This window comes from Puntigrus tetrazona, chromosome 20 (genome assembly GCF_018831695.1).
Source record: "Puntigrus tetrazona isolate hp1 chromosome 20, ASM1883169v1, whole genome shotgun sequence".
Lineage (NCBI taxonomy): Eukaryota > Metazoa > Chordata > Actinopteri > Cypriniformes > Cyprinidae > Puntigrus > Puntigrus tetrazona.
In genome coordinates, this window is record NC_056718.1 from 17,842,694 (window position 1) to 17,861,985 (window position 19,292).

The 19,292-nt window shown below is 37.5% G+C and overlaps 1 protein-coding gene across 1 annotated transcript; it reads right to left on the bottom strand.

Annotated features, from left to right (window-relative positions):
* Positions 1 to 845: 845 nt before the first annotated feature.
* Positions 846 to 18,338, bottom strand: kifap3a (kinesin-associated protein 3a). Its single transcript, XM_043220059.1, has 20 exons — positions 18,166 to 18,338; positions 17,461 to 17,592; positions 17,223 to 17,368; positions 17,091 to 17,149; positions 16,854 to 16,995; positions 15,847 to 15,946; positions 15,334 to 15,458; positions 15,054 to 15,152; positions 14,264 to 14,442; positions 13,268 to 13,430; positions 10,441 to 10,541; positions 7,827 to 7,935; positions 7,644 to 7,756; positions 7,390 to 7,555; positions 7,169 to 7,294; positions 6,969 to 7,067; positions 6,787 to 6,872; positions 5,228 to 5,414; positions 4,848 to 4,941; positions 846 to 1,946 (listed from the first exon to the last, which is right to left on the bottom strand). Exons 1-20 carry the CDS (start codon positions 18,195 to 18,197, stop codon positions 1,835 to 1,837), a joined length of 2,370 nt encoding a protein of 789 aa, XP_043075994.1. The 5' UTR covers positions 18,198 to 18,338; the 3' UTR covers positions 846 to 1,834.
* Positions 18,339 to 19,292: the final 954 nt, after the last annotated feature.

Consider the following 19,292-nt stretch of genomic DNA (forward strand, 5'->3'; position numbering starts at 1 on the left):
AATCTGTAACACTTTACAATAAGGTCCATTAGTTAACATTGCTTCACAACATTAGTAAACATGAACTAAGAATGAACAATACATCTACAGCAGTGTTGTATAAAAGTACTTAAAGATGAACATTTTTTTTTCTAATAAGGATTATTTATATATTAAATGTAAGTGTAATATAGATAATCTTTTTATATATATATTGTTTTAAGATAATATGTATTGCTATGTTAGCATTTGAGTAATATATGAAATATAAATTGTAACATAAATATTGAGTTTGGAAATAAGTGTGCTTTGTGAGTCCTTCAGAAAAAAAACATACCACAGTTACAATTTTGGCAAGGTAGGCTCCACAATAACAAGGTTCTTGTACGTTTCCCCAAAATGCAAAGGCTTTGTCAAAGTGCCATGAACCAGGGATGACTGTTTACCTTAGACCCACAATGCAGGCCCGACAGGTTTGTTTCCCATGGAATCTGGATCTGTGACATATCTCCAACGAGCTGCTGTTTGTTATGAACAAACGCTGAGTGACAAGTACAAGTACATTTGCCACATGTGCACTGCAGGTACATTCAGCAGATCCACTGAGATCTGTGTAATATAGAAACAGTCACTGTAGATTCTGCTCTCGGCATTTGGCGCCTTATATCAGAGCCACATTAATAATAAGACAGTCCATCAATGCATAATCATGCATAACCACCCTTTAAAGGAATGTCTGAATAATGGGAGTGAATGATTAAGAATGAATGAGACGCGCGGCATTTCACTGCAATCAATGCAAGTAAACAAGGTCAACTTTCGCAGAGTTGCACACGATTTCTATCAAAGTAACATACACAAGGAAAGCTTTTTCACATCAATTTATGTATTTCATATTGCACCACATTAAATAAAAAGGCATTTTATATAAAACAGTAATTAAGACAAGTCCCAGGCACCAATGAAATTGAGTTTCATAAATACTAAAACGCACATAAAGAGACCAGTATTATTTCAAAAGAACACTTTGTTTGGCTACATTACAAAATACATATGAAGCCGTTAGCAGTGCACCAAGCCAAGAAGCGTCATAAAACTGGTACTACGGTATCAAAAGCAAAGAAACAGGCCACAATGTTTTGCACAATCACATTAGTGAGTGGATGTTAAGACTGTAAAGTGGTATTTTTGTTACCATGTGTACTGTGCTGTGTTGTCATGTATGAAATGGATTTTAACAAAATATGTTACTTCATGTGAGTCATTAAACTGACCAGATCAGTTGCTTTATGTAAACATATGTAAAACTGAAGGAAATCCTTTTATGGATGACAATGACTGATTATCAACTATAAGTACATGAGTTGCAGCTAAAGCTACACAATATTTTGCTTCCAGAAACCTAAACAACTGTCATGCATTAAACGGATTTGCTTTAATGTATAAATAGATGTTTTCAACGTAACTTAACTCACCTACATCACTGAAACAGCATGCAACTAACCTCCTACTTTCATTATATTGCACAATAAAGGCAATGTTGTGCCATTAGTTTCTTCGGTGTTGACAAGCAATACACAGTAGGCTAAAGTAGATATGATCAAACTACATGATGGAGCTCAAGAGTGAGGGCTGCAGATTATAGCTTCATTGCGAACATTCATCTTAAAACACATTCAGACTGAGATTCACACGGAATGTAATAAATACGCACATATTACATAGAAAGAAATACTGATGATGAAAAAAACCAGTAGTGTAGCTTTCATTCGAAATGGTGAAGAGACCTAACTAGCATCTTTTGAGAACCATTTAATTGGTTTTTAATAGGCTTTAGGTCTTTCCTGACACTCTCCTACCGTGAGGCCGTGTAACCATAATAAAACTGCTCGTCAGGCCGAAAGCCGTAAGCCGTGGCAGGACGTGCTGGAGACACAGCGGTCTGTCCGTAGCCGTCTGTCAAAGAACTGGAGGAAGAAAAACACAGACAAAAAAAACACAATCGTCAACCTGTCACATCACTGCTGAAGGGTTGAGATTAATCTCAAAAACATACATCATAAGTAAGGCATAATTCAAAAAATGTAAGTAGCAAATTACTTCTACTGGTTAGATAAAGGCTTTGTTCATCACTAGATGGCGCCCTGATTCTGCTAAACAGAACTGCTTCAACCCGACAGTGAAATACCAAATATATAAGTAATAATTATAATACATTTTATTAATTTATATCATATCACATTATATAACAATTACACCAGGAGTGAATATAATTATTATAAAATTATATATAGTCCTCAAGGCAAATGACTTTTCAAAGAGTGCTCACAAACCATGAGAACGTACGCATATACATACAGGTCAAATCACCACCATTATACCATATTATATTATTATTCACACCAGCAGTGATTTTAAAACCAGTATATTAATTCCTCAAGGCAAATGACTAACGGGATCATGTCACATCAGCTGGAAAGGACCAGTATGATCTGCCTTTAAATAAACAACACCCACCCAACTTTAGCCTGTCTTCTTAAAATATGGGTTGTTTGCTTTGCCCCTTCCAGCTCCCATAATGCTGTGTTGTTTTTAGACCAAATCACTTCCAGCGATCGGTTACATGCATTACCCCCTTCAATCCCAGTACACCCGCCTTCTCTGGGCAGCAAGCCTGTCTTTATCCTCTGAGGAACACCACTGCCGTCTGGGGAAATTTCAGACTTTGTTAAAAAGCTTGAGGAGGAGAGGCTGGATGTCAAAGAATTTGGTGAAATCAAAGCTTATAACTAACAGAATAAATTAAAGCTGGTTGATGGGAAGGAATCGGCACTATACTGTAAATCAGATGATCGTTCCAAATAGTCTCCAGGTAAGAGACAGGCCTTAAAAAAATTTGTGTTTGTGTTATAATCATTCTTGCAGTGAATCATTCATCCCAAAGGGATGCTGTCATCCTTTCCAGGAAAGTTGAAAAGGCAACATTTTTTGCAGGTTTCCGCAAATAATGATGTTAACTAGTGAATGAAACCAACTTTTTTTTTTCCCCATGTGATTTATTTGTCTAATCATTTAATCCAAACCAAATAATTTTAGATGAAGATACGGTTTATCCTTCTACCATCTTATGAAAGTCAGCAGTTGGCCCTTTTCACTCGAGGGTCACAGACACAGTGCACTTGGTGATAATCTGAAGATCAGAGGTTGGGCGCAAGCTGAAAAAAGATCCCCGTGTCTGGCCCCAGTGGCCCCTGAGAATTAACACTGAGGTGAGATCCTGTAAAAAAAAAACACCCGGAAACCTCTAGACAAGAAAATGCTCTTTTCTATAAAAAAAGACAAAAAAAGCATTTTTAAAGTATTTAAAACTATTTTACATATGACAGGTTTGAAATGACACGAGGGTGAACAACAAAACTTACTGTAAATATTATTTACTTTTCATTCATTCAAATGCCCCCTTGTTGAAAAATAAATATTAATTTCTTAAAAAAAAACAAAAAACAAAAAAACTCAGCCCAAACTCTGAACAGTAGTATATCAAATCAAGTGTTATACTGCAAACGAATGATGTTTTGACCTTTTCTCAGAGCTGATTTTAATTATTTAGTCATTTGTTCTATTACTTTAAGCCAACTGGTCTCCATTAGTGAATATATGAAGTCAGTTCCCCTTAAGTTCACACAGGTGTCCCAGCAGAGTAACCACAGGTGTAGTTCATCACGTTAACTCTGGACATGTTACATAACGTTTGCCAACAGAAAGTATCCAAAGAAAGTAAAATAAATAAACGCAGCGTGGTTTAACACTTTCTAATGCAATGTAATTTAAACATTTTATGTATCTAAAGTGTCAAAATACTTTTTGTGGGAACTGTACTCGTCCTGTTTGGCCTTGGTAATGTTTCACTAAAAATAATGTTTTACACTTTACTGCTTTAAAATAATTTTATGTTACTTTCAAATATTTTATTAATTACCTTGTAATGGGTTTTTTGTCATGATTTTTGAAGCAAATGCAGCCAAGAACTGAAATAACTAAGCGTTCTTGCTAAATGAAAGATTGCTCTGTGCTATTCTATAAATAAAAGTGATTCTATTAAAGGCTTTTAAAAAAGCCGTTCCCAGTGTGTCTGGCTCCTAACTCTGTGCAGGGGAACCTTGGCTGGATTTCATTATTGTGTTAACCTGAATCTCTAACACCACACAGACAAAATGAAAACCACACTTTCAGGCCGCCCAACTCCCTTTGCACTCTCAGTGTATTCTGCAGGTATCGCTTACATAAAGCTGTGACAAAAAACATGGCTTCCTCTGCCGCTCTCCTCCCCCTCCTATTCATTTTTTCTTTATTTTTCAGAATCTCTTCTCTGACTTCACGACTCCATCCTTTCTCTCACAGACTAATGTATAATTTAGCAAGCTCTCACTATTTTTAGATCTATGTTTAAAGCACCTATGACTGTCTAGTCATTTAAAAGGGTCATTTTATTATCATTAATGGCCCTCCTTGATTACGGAGTTGAATATTTGAAACAGAGCTCAAATATTTTGCACAGTCCCGTGACACAAAGAAGTCCACACCATAAATCATACTATAGCTTTGCTGAAACCCCTTAACAGTAGGTATATGGCAACTGAAGCAGATTTAGAAAAAGCTGAATAGAGGGAGCTGTGTTTATTCTCAAAGCTGAGGGTATTGCTGTTGGAGTGCTGTGGCATGCTGGGATGCCGAAAGGACTCTTTGACGCAGCACTTTTGAGCCCTTCCCTGCTAAAGGCAACAAAACTGGCAGACAAAGATATGTGTGTGTGATACAGTAATAACAAAAGCCAGTTTGACTCATCAATTCATCATATTTAAATGTACCTGCTGGGGAAACCCTGTGGTACTAACAGGTCTCCGTTCTGGAAGTCTGTGAAGAACTCTGGACTGATGGCACCATCTGCTGGGATTATTCCATCTGCAAAAAAAAATCGATTATCAGTGACACCTCTGTGCTACGGCATTATAGTAATAATAATTCTAACAATAATATAATACTGATAAGTAAATTTAAATAATGTATTTTTACCCCAATAATCTTATAAATGGTGCCAATTTTGTTTGTTTAAAAAACAAACAAAAAAAAAAAACACCTAACTCAAAAGATGATGATAAGCATGAAAAATACAAAAATTAAACTCCCTATTCATGAGAACTAATATTTAAATGCAGCTATATTTCTTAAAATCCCCGCCCAGTATAACCTGCACTGTAGAAGAGGTCTGGCCGTTCCAGGATGTCACCGTTTTGGAGAAAAGGTTCTCCATCATCTCCATACATGAAAGGCTCTGCTTCATCCATCTGCCGGTTCTCCACCATCTCCAGCCACTGAGAGTTATGCCAGCGGAACTTCTCACTCTGGATCTTCTTGCCCCACTCCACATCATATTCCTACAGATGCAGACAGAGATTATTAGCACAGGACACAGAATGGCTCTGCCTGCATTGCCTCGCGGCATGTACCATACTGTAGATGTGGGATGAATCAGGTGCACTGTGTTGCCTGGCAGATGGAGAACATGGTAGCGGTTTATTTTAACTCTACAGGGACTGACCGTAATAAAACCTCTTTGAGGTTTGGAAATAGCTAAGCTAAGAAACCCGGCTCTCTGATTAATCATCCACACACGGGGCTGAACGCCTGGGGCTCTGATGGCCACACTAAGCCCAGGCCTCAAACAGGCCTCATTGTCACCAGTCCTGGCCTCGCCAGTGACACTTTCTGCCAGGGCACAAATTTATCATTGTAAAGCATTAAAGGCACCACATGTTGCACCCCTGTGGCCAATCACTGCGATGAATGTGGTCTGATACACTGGCTAATCAATCTTCAAGTAGCTGAGCTCATGGCGTTACAGAACATTTGAATCCAGAGCAAGGTTGGGTGTTTTATAAATAAATCTGGGTGGGAAAAAATCTTCAATGTGTCCAGAAATAGCATGTAAAAATTAATTATGAATGACTTCTACTGTCTGGGTTAAAATCCACTGTCACAAAAGAGAAAAAAGGTTTGGGTATGACAAAACTAAATTAGAAAAACTCATTTAAGCAATATTCATCAGCTTTTCAAATTTGTATAACAAAGAAAAAAAAATGGGACGAAGACCAACAGCATATATATGTATGCGTGGTGTTCAGTGGATCTGTGTTCTGTCCACTATCCACACGTGATACTAAGCAGGCATCTCCTCCTTTCTCTTTGATGTGGCTCGTTGCTTTAATGGCCCTTTCCGATCAGATGTATGGAACACTTCCCTTAGCCTCAAGACCAGCCATAATTACATTAATCTGAGGCCTGGGACAGATCACACGTGACAGAGCTGCTTCAGAACAGCTTATACATTTAACCTGCTAGCAAGGCGTTCATCCAATAGGCTTTTATGTCAAATGACCCTGACTGCAAACCGTATGTGCCTTATTCATCATTAACAATGAAGTATGGGTTAAGACAACTGGATGGTCTCTTTTCTTGAAATGGAAAAAAAAGGAAAGAAAAGAAGACATGATGAAAAAGTTTAGACCAGTTCTTCACAGTATTATTGTTAATTAAGTCTAAAATAAGTAAAAAAGAATATAACTGAAATTAAACTGATATAAATAGAAACGCAATGGTAAAAGTATAAAAAAAATGAATTAAAAAAAATGAAAAATATAAAATTTAAAAGGTAAAAAATAAAGTCTTGTTCAGAATATCCAATAAACAATTTGAAAATGGTGTGAAAAAAACAGCACACTACTTGAGGTACAGCTGATTCATACTCACAGCAATGATGTCCAATGTATTGTCGCACACTTTGCGTATTTCTGCATTTTTATCATGCATCAGGTCAATCAAATATGCAGGAGCCTCTGATAAGATAACAGTTAAAGACACAAACTTTCAAACTGCTGTATGACTGAACAAAGATCATGATGCAACTGCAGGTTTTACAAGATGAAGGATACGTGTTTCTTTTATGATGACATCTCGGGTGGCCTGGTGAAACACCATCTGGTAAAATACGTACACAATCTGACAGACAAACTCATCGTCTTCTTGCTGGGCTGAGGATGGAAAGAATAAAGAAATGATCTTTTTTTCTACTTCCACTAACTTATGTGAAAAAAGTACTGAACTTTAAAAGCACTCTGAATATGCTTCCTACCATTCAGCAGCTCTATTAGAGCAGGGATGATGCCTGATTTAGCCAACATTACAGCACATGAGTCGTCCATGGAGACAGTGCCAATCATGATCACCACCTCCAGAATGAGGTCATCTTCTGCAGAGCCTAAAGAAGAAAATAATTGGAAGTCACATGTCACAAGACCTTTAAACTAATATTCTCTTATATTGTTCATTATGATGTAAAAGAGTAATACAGACCTGGTTTGAGGTGGTCCTTGAGATAAGGCACCAGGTTGTACTCCTTTAGCACAAGTTCCCAGTCAAGATCAGGAATGGTAAGATTGGAAAGAGTTCCCAAGCACTCAATCACAAACTCCTCCTCTTCCTTCAGTCCGATCTGAGCCGCCAAGTCACCAACATAATCCTCAAACACACCACACGCTTATTAGTTTTCACTGGAATAATCATCAATGAAAATTTCTAAATAAACTTGGGTGAGTATATTCTCTCACAATGAAGAGATTTTTAGAAGGTCCATCATGCTGAGATACATTTCGGATCATCTTCATCATCAGAGGATCTTTAAGCTTCAGCGCTCTCTTCATCAGCATTTTCAGACCATTGCCTTCAATGGAAACATTCAGTTAAGTACAGATTCTGCTCTTCTATGTTTTTTGGTTGCACATTTGTATCACCTTCACACATGATCTGGGCATTCCTCTTGTTGGCAGCCAAGTTGATGCAGAAAGAAATGAGCTCAGCGTCAATCCTCTCCTCACCACAATCAAACAACATTTTCATTACCTTAGAAACAACAAAAAAAAAAAACAGGAAATAACAAAATCAATTAGAGCACCTCCACAGAGTGTTGTTGTTAGCAGCCATTACTTCAAAGTCAGTGTCACATGATCCTTCAGAAATCATTCTGATAAGCTGATTTGGTGCTCAATAAACATTTCTCATCTATGCTGAAAACAGCTGTACTTCTGAAATATTTTACAGAAATTGTAATACATTAAGTACAAAAGAAAAGCATTTATTTGAAATAGATTTTTTTGCATTATGTTTTTACCGTCATTCGACTGATCAAAATGCATTTTTTTCTAAATAAAAGTACAAAATTAAAAAAAAACTTACTGACATCAAAGTCAGCTAGTGCGTGTATACATGTTATATTTTAGTCCAGTTACCTCATACTCAAAAGTTTTAAGCTCAAGTGCCCCCTTCTTTCCTGAAAGATCCTACTCAACAAAGTCAGCAAGCACCTTGAAGTCCTGACCCGCCTAGAACTTTAATCAAACCCGCCTTTGTCCCACAAAAAAAAGCTGACAGACCTGAAACATTTTTTCCAAACTCCCGCACCCAATTTGTAAGTTTCCCAGACGTCAAGGGGTTCCTGATTTTCTCAAGCGAATTCTAACTTTAGACACAAACCTTACATGTCAGTCGGCATTAGCTTGGCTAACGTCACCACACCCCGAGCGGAACAGAGGACTGGACTCTGCTACCTGAGGGGACGGTAGGGGTCCAGGAAGGCAGCGTGGGGGGAAAGGGACTGGGCAGAGGTCCAGGCCTGGGCTGAAGTGGTCAAGGGTTGTCAACAACGCCCCCTGACGTTAACGATAAGCAGGAGGCCCGGAGAGAGAGTAAGGAGGCAGCGGTGAGTATGCAAAGCATACAGTCCCATACTGAGTATCACATAGCAGCCGCCCTGCAGCCTAAATCACTGTGGCTAGACTTACTGGCACCTGCCCTGCTTTCGCATGCAACATCCAGTCGCCCCACCAAAACCTTGGTAACCCCCAGCCTGCAGTCACCATGTTTTCATCTCTCTAGTCCCCCAATTTGTTCATGAAGGCCCTCTCTATTTCCTTTCTTCTTGCACTTTAATGTCTGCTGATTCCTTATTCTGAATGTGTAATCTCTAACCTCTCTAAGAGCTTCTTTGTTCTGATGGTGCATGGTATGTACCTCATGGTTTCGATACAGCAGGAGCAAAAAACCTTTTTAATTAAAAAAATTCTGAACAATTTACTTTTTCTTTAAACAAATTAAATTGCAATTTCCTTAGCTTCTTGCTTTTGCCCTTTTACATTACAACCCTCTGGTTTCACAGACAAAACTCAAATCTAGTCCTAGATAAAAATGCAAGCCTGAGATGTTTCAACTGACAATCTTAAAATATATCAGTGCCTTTGTTTCCCTCAAGATTCACACCAGTAAACATTTTTTTCCTAAGGCACACTTATTATTTAAATGTCCTAATTGAACAATGGCGTTGTTTAGGCTAAAGCCTGTCTGTAAATCTGGGTCTATTTAAGTTTACACTTAACAACAGAGAGCCAAAATTTTAATTCAATTGCAATTTATTTTTAATCATAATTATGAACACTTAAATAAAAAAAAATTATTTCCAAACTATGCAATGCTATTTTTAAATTAACTTCTAAATTATACAATTTGTTTTTGTGGCTGACAGAAATATTTCATTAAAATATTTAATTAACCATACATTAAATAAGACATCGCTAACAGTTAAAGTACAATATAATGTAAGTATATGTATATATATTATAGTTAGGTATTAAGTATATACAGTCTAATATTCCTCAAAATGCTTTTGTCTACACTTTATTTCTCTAGCAAATAATGAGCTGTGGACACTGATGACTTGCCTGAGGTAAATGAAATGCTATGTGACATTTCGTTTACAGGCTGTTTTATTGCCGTTTTTCCGTGGTTGAAACACTGATTGAGGGATTACGTGAGATGTTTATTCAGTAGGGAAAAAGCGATGACGGTGCTCCACGGTGCAGTTACAACCGAGGCATCTATACAGCAATCTGTCCTGACACCACATTAAAGAACACCAAAATAGTATTTATTCCCTGAATTTCCTGAAAAAAGGAAATGATTTGTTTCATATAAATGCATACCAAGCAGAAAGACCTGTACAGAAGAACTTTTTGCAAGAATACATGCAAGTTACACCCCAAAAATTCATAGTGACCCAAAAAAAAAAAAAAAAGCCAAGAGCGAAAGCGACAAGTAATGCCCTAGGTTCTCAAACCTATTAACTACTGAATTTCCTAGACATTTCCCAATAATTGTGATTAACTGATGCAACAAGACGGTAATGGTAAACTGATGCTGTCCTTGTTCTGTATTAAATGTAGACAGCTTCAAGCTGCTGCTGTATGGCGCAATGGGACAGTGGTCGTGCCTGCGTTGACATGATGTGAGAATGGGTATAGAGCTCTCCTGTCCCCTGCTATAAAAGATCATGGCAAATTCATGCTGACCTCTCACCTGTGGAATGCAATCTGTGTAGGCAAACATAGACTTGAAACGGTCGTCCATACTGATGTGGTACAGAATGCACATTGCGATCTGTCTCTGCGCTTCGTCTCCTGAAACACAAACAAGCCATGAATAGACACACTGCATATTCAAGGTAGTCTGAACTACACCATCTTTTTTTAGTAGAAACACACAGCAGGATAAACAGGACAACACAGGATTGTGCTAGACTGTGCCCTCTTTCGTGTTGAGGATTCACGTCATAGGGAACTAGGGAGTGCAATGAGAGACGACTTTTGGTCTTTGCTGTGGATCTCCAAAAATCAACCCTTCAAAAATCTGTTGGTCAATAAGACGTTATTGTTGGAAAGAAAGAAAATAATACTGTTGTGAAAAAAGACATTAAATTGAATAAAATTTACAGTAAATACACAGATGCATTGATGTTCATCAAAGACCTCATTCAAAAATTCTAAAAAACAATGTACCATGGTTTCCACAAAAAAAAAAAAAGAAAGCAGCAAACTAATAATAACTAGAAATGTTTTTGAACATGTAATCAGTATATTAGCATGACTTCCGAAGGATCATGCCACACTGAAGACTGGACAGTTTTAAATCGTAATACTATTTCACAATAGTACTGTTTTTAAATCATTTTTAATCGAATAACTGCAACCTTGTTTAGCATACTTTTTTCCAAAACAATTAAAAATCTTACAAACACTAAACCTTTGAACAGTAGTGTTATTATAGACAAAGCAAATCTGCAAGAATTAATCCTTGGATTTTTTTTTTTTTTTTTTTAAAGATCTGCTATTTATTTCAGGCCTGAGTAATTCTGACCCTGAGAAAGCACAGTTTCTCTTCATAAAGCAGACTGAAACCTGGACCTGGTAAGAACCTGAGCCTCCGACTTAATCAGACAGACAGACCCAGACCCCGAGAGAGGGAAGAGGGGGTGGGGACGGGTCGGAGCCGGCCACGGACCCTTTAGGCAAGGTTATCTCAGCCTATTGGAGCCAGATGTGCTCCCAGAGACCCCTGAAAAGAGAAGGGCTTCTCCATTTAATTGGGGAAAAAAGGAGGAAGCATAAATTTTACTGCCATTAATAACTTCAAGCCAAGCTGCTCTGCACCGCTAGCACCACGATTGGCCTACACATGTGCTTCTCATTAGTGAAAGACACACACAAGCACACAAACGAGCTCTAGCGCACACTCAAGAGGTCAAGCGCAAACACACACACGCAAACCCCAAGTTAACGCCTCGGTCTGCGCGTCGGGAAAGGAAAACGGGGGATCCTTTATGAGGATGGAGGAGAAGGGCCTGTAAAAATGTTCAAACAGCCCCAGAGCCTGGGAGAAAAAAGCCCATTAAAAATTCATTATCCTGTTCGGTGTGCGTTTAGTGGGAGAGCAGGAGAGCTAAACTTCAATTACACCCCTGTAAGATTTAAACCACCCAACCGCCATAAAAGCCACGGCAGCCAGGCCTTCAGGCAACCAATACAAGCCTAAACATCCATGTCCTTTAGAGCTGATCGAGACACTGACTACACTCTAATGGTAAACAGGGATCAAGTTGGTTGATTAGTGATCCAATAACTAATTATTCAATTAATGAGGCTGACTTGTTTATCTGCATTTTGTAAGTGCATTTCATATTTTTACTTGCCCTGCTAACTTTGTTATATTTTTGTTGATATTATATGTATTATTTATGTGTTGAAACATTTATGTGTGTGTGTCTGTGTCATTATATATACATACATACACATATACATTATACACACACACACACACACACATATATTCATTACACATATACATACATAGACGTTAACCTACTATTTAACATTATCTAAGTGAATTTATATGTATTATAATAATACAAAAAATGTGCAGTGTGATATAAGAGGGAATTTGTCAATCAGTTAGTTGTGGTTCTGAGATAATTCATCAAGGAAGTTTAAGAGGATACAAAAATTCACTTTCATCTTATCAGCTAGGTCAGAAGATCACATAGGAGCTTCACTTAGAGCACGCTAAAGATTCATGAGGCATTTGCAAAACTCTCTGACAGGACTGCACGTCACATTCTTATAAAGCAGACCAGATAAAAGCAGAGGTTACACACGCCGTCTTCAAAAGTACTTATAAAAACATCACCTCATCCACACTAGCGCAAAGGACCATTAGCTGTTGGCAGCCAGTCCAAAGTGTTCATAAAGAATGAGTAGGAGAGATGGAGAGATGGTCTGATGGAGAGAGAAAATCTCCATAAGCCGCTAAATGTGGACTTCCCTCGTGCTGGAAGAACAACATTTACTTTAGAGCCCAAGATGTTTTTTTAACAAATACATTACATTAATTGCACAGGACACACGACACCCCCCTGAGGCCTTGCAAAAAACACATTGTTGGTGCCAAAGCCAACCACGCCTGTATATGTAGTCCATGCACCATTTGTGTGTTTCATTTCATCCCGGGAAGTGGTCGTTGAAAGACAGGACAGAGCGAGACTGTAACTGCTTTATGAGTCTAAGAAATGTTTGCATCCTCAAACACAACATAAATGACTAGCAGATTTACGGTCTACTTATAAAACAGCAAGTCTGTCAAATAACACAATTCATTTGTCTGGACAATAATTTCAAATCATAACCATATAAAATACGGCCAAAGAGTTTCATGAGCAATGTGGGTTTGAAGCAGCTCACAAAATTAAGATTATTTCCCCATCTTTGTCCTGCCCTCGCTCTACTATGTGCATACATAAAATAATAAAAAAAAAAATAATAATAATAATTAAATAAATACACCTGCATCTTACCTAGCAGTGAGGTGAGTTTGGGCAGAAGGTCTGCCTGCACCATCTTGCTGCGGAGGCCGGTGTCAAAGGAGAGATTAAGGAGGAGGCGAAGAGTTACATTAAGGAGATCTTCATGTTCACAGGGCACCAGTTTCGCCAGTTTCTCCACTGTATCTATCTCAGCCTATAAAAGAGAGAGATGATTGTGATGGAGTGATGTAGGAGACTGTTGTCAGGTTAGTCAGTTAGTTCTTTATGTGCCTGTGGCTTTGCTTGTTAACACATCTGCTTGCTTCAGCTGTGGTCAAACACAGCCACAGACTGACTGCCCAGCCGAAACGTGATCCCCATTAAAGCCACTGTTCACAGCCTGGAACCAGTTTTCAAATCAAGCCTTCAATGTTAATAACTGCCTACATCTACAACCTTCACAGTTGGCGTCAAACAATGTGACAGAACAGTCATCTCCACATGATTGAAAGCATTAAATGAATTATACAAGAGTGAGAGTTATTGTTATACAGCGTTTGTCAAAGTCGTAATAACTCTTGCTTGGCTGCCTTGACAAATGTGTTTAATTTAGAAGATTAGAAATTAGCTGATTAATGAATCTAAATAAATGATTGCTGAGATAACCTTCGGACTAGAGTTAAGTGTGTGATTGGTTGCAGGTGGAGGAAGTGTTGGATAAGTGGTCGACTAAATAGTACAGCTAAACTGTCTTGAAGCAATACTGCAAATCACATAAGCAACAAGTTATGAGAACAGGTGTGGCTGATTTAAAAAGGAGAGAGTAATAATAAGAAAGTGACGACTGGGGTGGTGTAGCCTTGTGGGGTTTGAACCTGCAACCTTTCAGGTTGCAATCTTTAAGCACAGCATTTAAACACCCCATGAAATCATGGAGTTCTTGGGCTATTAGAGCATGTCCCTTTTAAGACATCAGTGTACTACTACAAGTTACCATAATAAATAAATCAGTTGCTTTGGACAAAAGCACCTGGCAGTATTCCTTACCATGTCATTCTTATTTTCTAAGAAGATACTAAGTTTCTTGAGGAAGGACACTACCAGCACCAGTAGCTCCTCGCTGTCTCTGTCCAGCGTTTTCACCAGAAGGTGGACAATGTTCTTGTTCCTCATCTTCAGCTCTGTGCGAGTGTCCTCAGACAGATTCAGCAGCAGGTACAGAGCAACTGACGGCACAGAAAACAAACAGCAAAATCATCATGCGTCATGTACTTCAAATCTGTATTTAAATCAGATACTGGAAGCAGAATTAGTGTTTCGAGTGCTTTTTCAGTTCAAACTGTATGGTTCAAAAGTCTGTATACTTTTATTCAGCAAAGAGGCATTAAACCATAAAAGTTTATTTTTACAATAATATATAAGATTTATAAAAAAAAAAAGCTCTTGTCAACCATAAAAAAGAATCAACATAACAAAAGTATTTCTACTGCTTTGGTCAATCATGTGAATAAATATGAATATAATATAATAAATATAATGACTAATTTCATTTGTGCTAATTTCTTAAAAAGAGAATTTTTGCACAAACAGAATTGTAATTATTATCATTAATAGTAAGAAATATTATTAGTAAGAAAATCACAAACATCACCTATAAAATGACACCTAGTTTTTAATAATGTACAGAACAGAGCGTATTTATAAATCCAGCCACACCAAATATATTTGGCATCAGTATCAGCCAAAATTTTCACTGGAGCAGGGCTAGTCAAAACAAATCTTTAAGCAGTAAAATGAGACAATTCCTCGTGGGTGTGTGGATAATAATGTTTTGTACCTCTCAGAAGCTGTTCCTGTTTGGTCAGCAGCCCATGGTACTTCTTAAGGGCTTTCTCGTACTCCTTCTTCAGGTTCTGATTGTCTGGGTCATCGTCCCGTTCAAAAAGTCAAGGACCTCTTCTATTAAACCCTTGTGTTCAGAGCGGTAATTAAAGGGCAACATTTTAATTAAAACACAACACCCATGCCCCCTGACCCTTGGCATGACTTTACCTTTACCCTTTCTCTGACATCCTGTCGCCTTCTGACCTATAACCTCTGCTACATTCAAAGGATATCAGCCTTCTTTTTCTTCAGCAATTCGTCCTGCCATAGGTCATAGCGCTTCAGCTCATGCTCAATTATGCTCATACACAGCGCACCGATCTTGTAGTGAGTGATCAGGCCATGAAACTGAGAGAAGCTGGAGATAAAAAAGAAAAACTTGTTTGTCTAACCTTCACCGTGCATCCAGCCATGCCAAAATAAAGCCTCAACCCATGTCAAACACGCTCGCTCTCCGAGAGCATGATGAATGTTAACCAAACCATTGCAGACTTCAGCAGAATAACATCGGAAGGGCAGAGATTCAAGAATGATTCTAGCATTCACATTTACCTACAGCCTGGCTTTTCATATGAGTCCTGACAGCAGCTGATGTGTTGTATTATGATAGGAGTATTTAATATTATGATTCTCATGCAAGAAAATATATCTTCCACATGGCACATCGCCATTGTAGTGTCTCAGCTCCGTGCATAACACCCATCAAACTGAAGAGTGAGTCTTGGCTAGATGTTGAGCCCGTTTACCTGGAGAAGCAGAAGAAGACATAGATGATTGTGGTTGCCAAATCGACACTCTGCTTCCAGTCTTCTCTCAGGACCCGGGCCAGCGCGCCCAGAGCAGTCTCTGTGGGAGAACAGACAAAACACTGAATGCTTTCATTGCGCATGAAAAGAACCCACGTTGTGAATACAAAACGGTTTGAAATATGTGACCGCTTGTAGAATTTAACTTGTGAATACGGAGAATATGTTAGGATGCGAGGTAATGGGACCGAACACACTTGCATTGTGGGTAAAAGTCAAATGACACTATGGCTAGATGCTTAAAGGCAAATAGTTGAAGGAAAGTAGTAAACTGCTTGTATAAATACAAATATGAATTGAGTTACAATGACCAAAGGAGTCAAAGAGAGCAGACATACAAGGGACAGCATAAATGGAGGAGACTTACTCTGTTTTATTTTGGTAATGTTTACTATTAGTGCCGTTAAGTTCACTGAAAAAATAACTTTTGAAAGAAATCTCTATGCTACATTTATTTGATCAAATCTGTAAAAACAGTAAAATTGTAAAATATTATTATAATTTAAAATTAATAACTTTTTATATATTTTAAAATATGTCATTTATATTTGTGATAGCAAAACTGATTTTTAGCAGCTATTACTCCAGTCCTCAGTGCCACATGATTCTTTATAAATCATTCTAATATGCTGATTTGGTGCTCAGGAAACATTTCTTATTATTATCATTTATGTTGTGCTGCTTAATATATTTGTAGAAACCCAAAAGAACAGAACAGAAGATTCAAAAGAACAGAATTGGTTTGAAATTGAATTTTCAAATGAACTGCCACTATTGCTCAATTTAAAGCATCCTTTTTTTAATTAATATTACTGACCGACTTTGAATAGTAGCGAATATAGTATTTGTGTTAATATGACCATTTTTCATAAGGGTAAGTGTAGAAACAATGGGGCTTAGAGATCATTTCTTATGAAAAAATAAATGAGGTACATAAAATGACACACCATTCTGCAGCAACTCCTCCAGGTTGTCAGGGTTACGGGCCAAATGGAGGATGAGTGTAGCTCCTCTGATCTTCTCAGGGATGTCCTCATACAGAAGCTCAACATAGTCATCTATGCTATTAATGTTGGCCTCCTCATCAAGCTGCAAGACATTAAGTGAGGAAAAATATTTGAGGACTCAGTAAGAACTATCATTCAAACATATTTCATTTGTGACACAAAAACAAATGAATATACCTCCATGCCTTCAAAAGGAGTCAGGTCTCTTGGCTTGATCTGTTTCTTCTCTTTCTTTTCTGAGTAAACAAATCATAAACAATCACTAAAGCACTGAATCATTTTTAGCATTTTTTCCCCCTCTCAGCTTACCAGCAGATTTCTTGCGGTTCTGCAGATAAAACAATAACTGTTCCACCTCAGGAAGTCTGGAAGGGGAAATGAGTCTACACTCCTCCACTACCTTCCGTGCTAAAGACGAAATGTCCGTGTTGGAATTCAGGCTTTTCAGACGGATTCTGCAATCAGATGAATGTTTTAGCTCTAAAAATCTACCACACAATAAACACGATCAATTTTCCTACTATTCCATGTATGTGAATGATCTTACATCTTCTGGCACTCCTTGCGTTCTCCTAGCATGGGGTCTCCCATCTCTCCCAGGATTGTAGCTTCCACTTCATATTGGACAACAAGGGCTTTTTCTGTGGGGTGGACATCTAAACTGCCACCCTTATATTTCCTACATACAAAACATTACAAATTATTACTGATTACTGTTATCAATTACATATTTGTCCTCTACTTTGAGTTACCTACGAAAGACATTTGATTGAAGCTTATCTTCAAAATAAAAGTAGTATTTTTACTTATTGATAAAACAATAATGTCGTTTTGTCATTCCTCATACGTGCATTTGTGATCATTCAAAGCACCCTGGAGTAAAATTACATATTACTGTAAACAATGTAAACATCCAGTACAATTGTTAAAAAAAAGCATGAATACATTTTATTAATTCATTAACTCTTTTAACGTTTAATATTATTCTAATGTTGTGGTGATGATGATGATGATGATGATGATGATGATTATTATTATTATTATTATTGTGCACAAATAAACGTCACTTTAATATGTACATTTAAACCGATGCCATACTTTGTCTGAATATTTTTGTACATTACATGTCAATGCCTTACACCTTAGAAAATAACATTTACAGGCATATAAATCATGTTTTTATGCTGTGTGAAGCTCAAGCTCGACCACTACAGCTAATGATAGAGCTCGCTCGCGTTAAACAAACACTCACCGCTTTAAATATCTGGCGTCGTCCCCTTGCATCGTTGTTCGTAAATTAACGCATATAAACCTGTGAGGTTGATTTCCGTCTGATGTTTTGACGTGTATCTAATATCTGGACTGCTTCATCGTTTCTACTCTGGCAGGATGCTGCTGTTTGTGTTGCTATGGGTGTGTACTGAAATTTTGCGAAGAAGCGAAGAAGCAGAAACAAGCGGAAGAGCCTCTAGCGCCACCTGTATATGTGGAGGTACGTGTCGCTCACTTTGACTAGCTATTACTGGCTAAACTTTTATGGATTGCTGTGTATTTGTGTATTCATACTGGTATATGTTTTTGTTCAAAGCATTTTATAGTGCTGAATGTAGGCTCGCTGTTTTAATTACCTATCACCTATATGTTACAACTGGAAGTGAACTAGTTATTGACTCTAAACCAGATTAGCTAAACAATATCAGAATAATAATGACTGTAAAGAATATGAAATACCTTTTAACCACGAACCCAGTTTTTATATCGTTAGACTACTGTCTTTGAAAGTGTCTTTAAAATTTAAGAACACATTTAACTGTTTTATTATGTATTATAGCCTGTATTTGCATCTGTAGCTTTTAATTAAAATATATATCTTTAAATGTAATTTTCTCATGTGCTTGGCAAGACATCTTCACCCCAGTAGCACTTGCATACACCAAACATGGGTGTATTATTCGTTCACCATTCACCATTCACCCTATTTAGTGTATGACCTTGAACCCTGGCAAAACAAAAAGTTATACTGAAAATCCAAAACACTTAATTGAAATATACAGCCTAAATAAAAACAAGAATGCATGTTCAGATTTCTGTTCTGGAAATGTGGATACAATTTTTAATTAAAACATCTGTAATTAATTAATGCACAGTTTGTATTTATACAATTTTGTAAAAAGCAATTTTTGAAAAAGCGTCATTAAAATGTCTTGCTGTAATTAATCAGCTAGGCAAGTATACTGGAATCTATTAGAATGTTTAAAAACCCAAGCAAAATGTTTGAAACATTTACTAATATTAATACAGCTTTTTGGACCAACTTTGCAGGACCTGCATTATTTATAAACAGTCTTCTCTAATTGCATTGAGTATGCACTTCCAATT

Coding starts and splice junctions, on each gene's coding strand:
- kifap3a (XM_043220059.1), bottom strand. CDS start 18,197: ATGCAAGGGGACGACGCCAGATATTTAAAGCG. Junction 14,443..15,053: donor ACAGGAACAGCTTCTGAGAG/GTACAAAACATT, acceptor CTGTGCCGTCAG/TTGCTCTGTACCTGCTGCTG. Junction 10,542..13,267: donor CAAACTCACCTCACTGCTAG/GTAAGATGCAGG, acceptor TTTGTGTTTCAG/GAGACGAAGCGCAGAGACAG.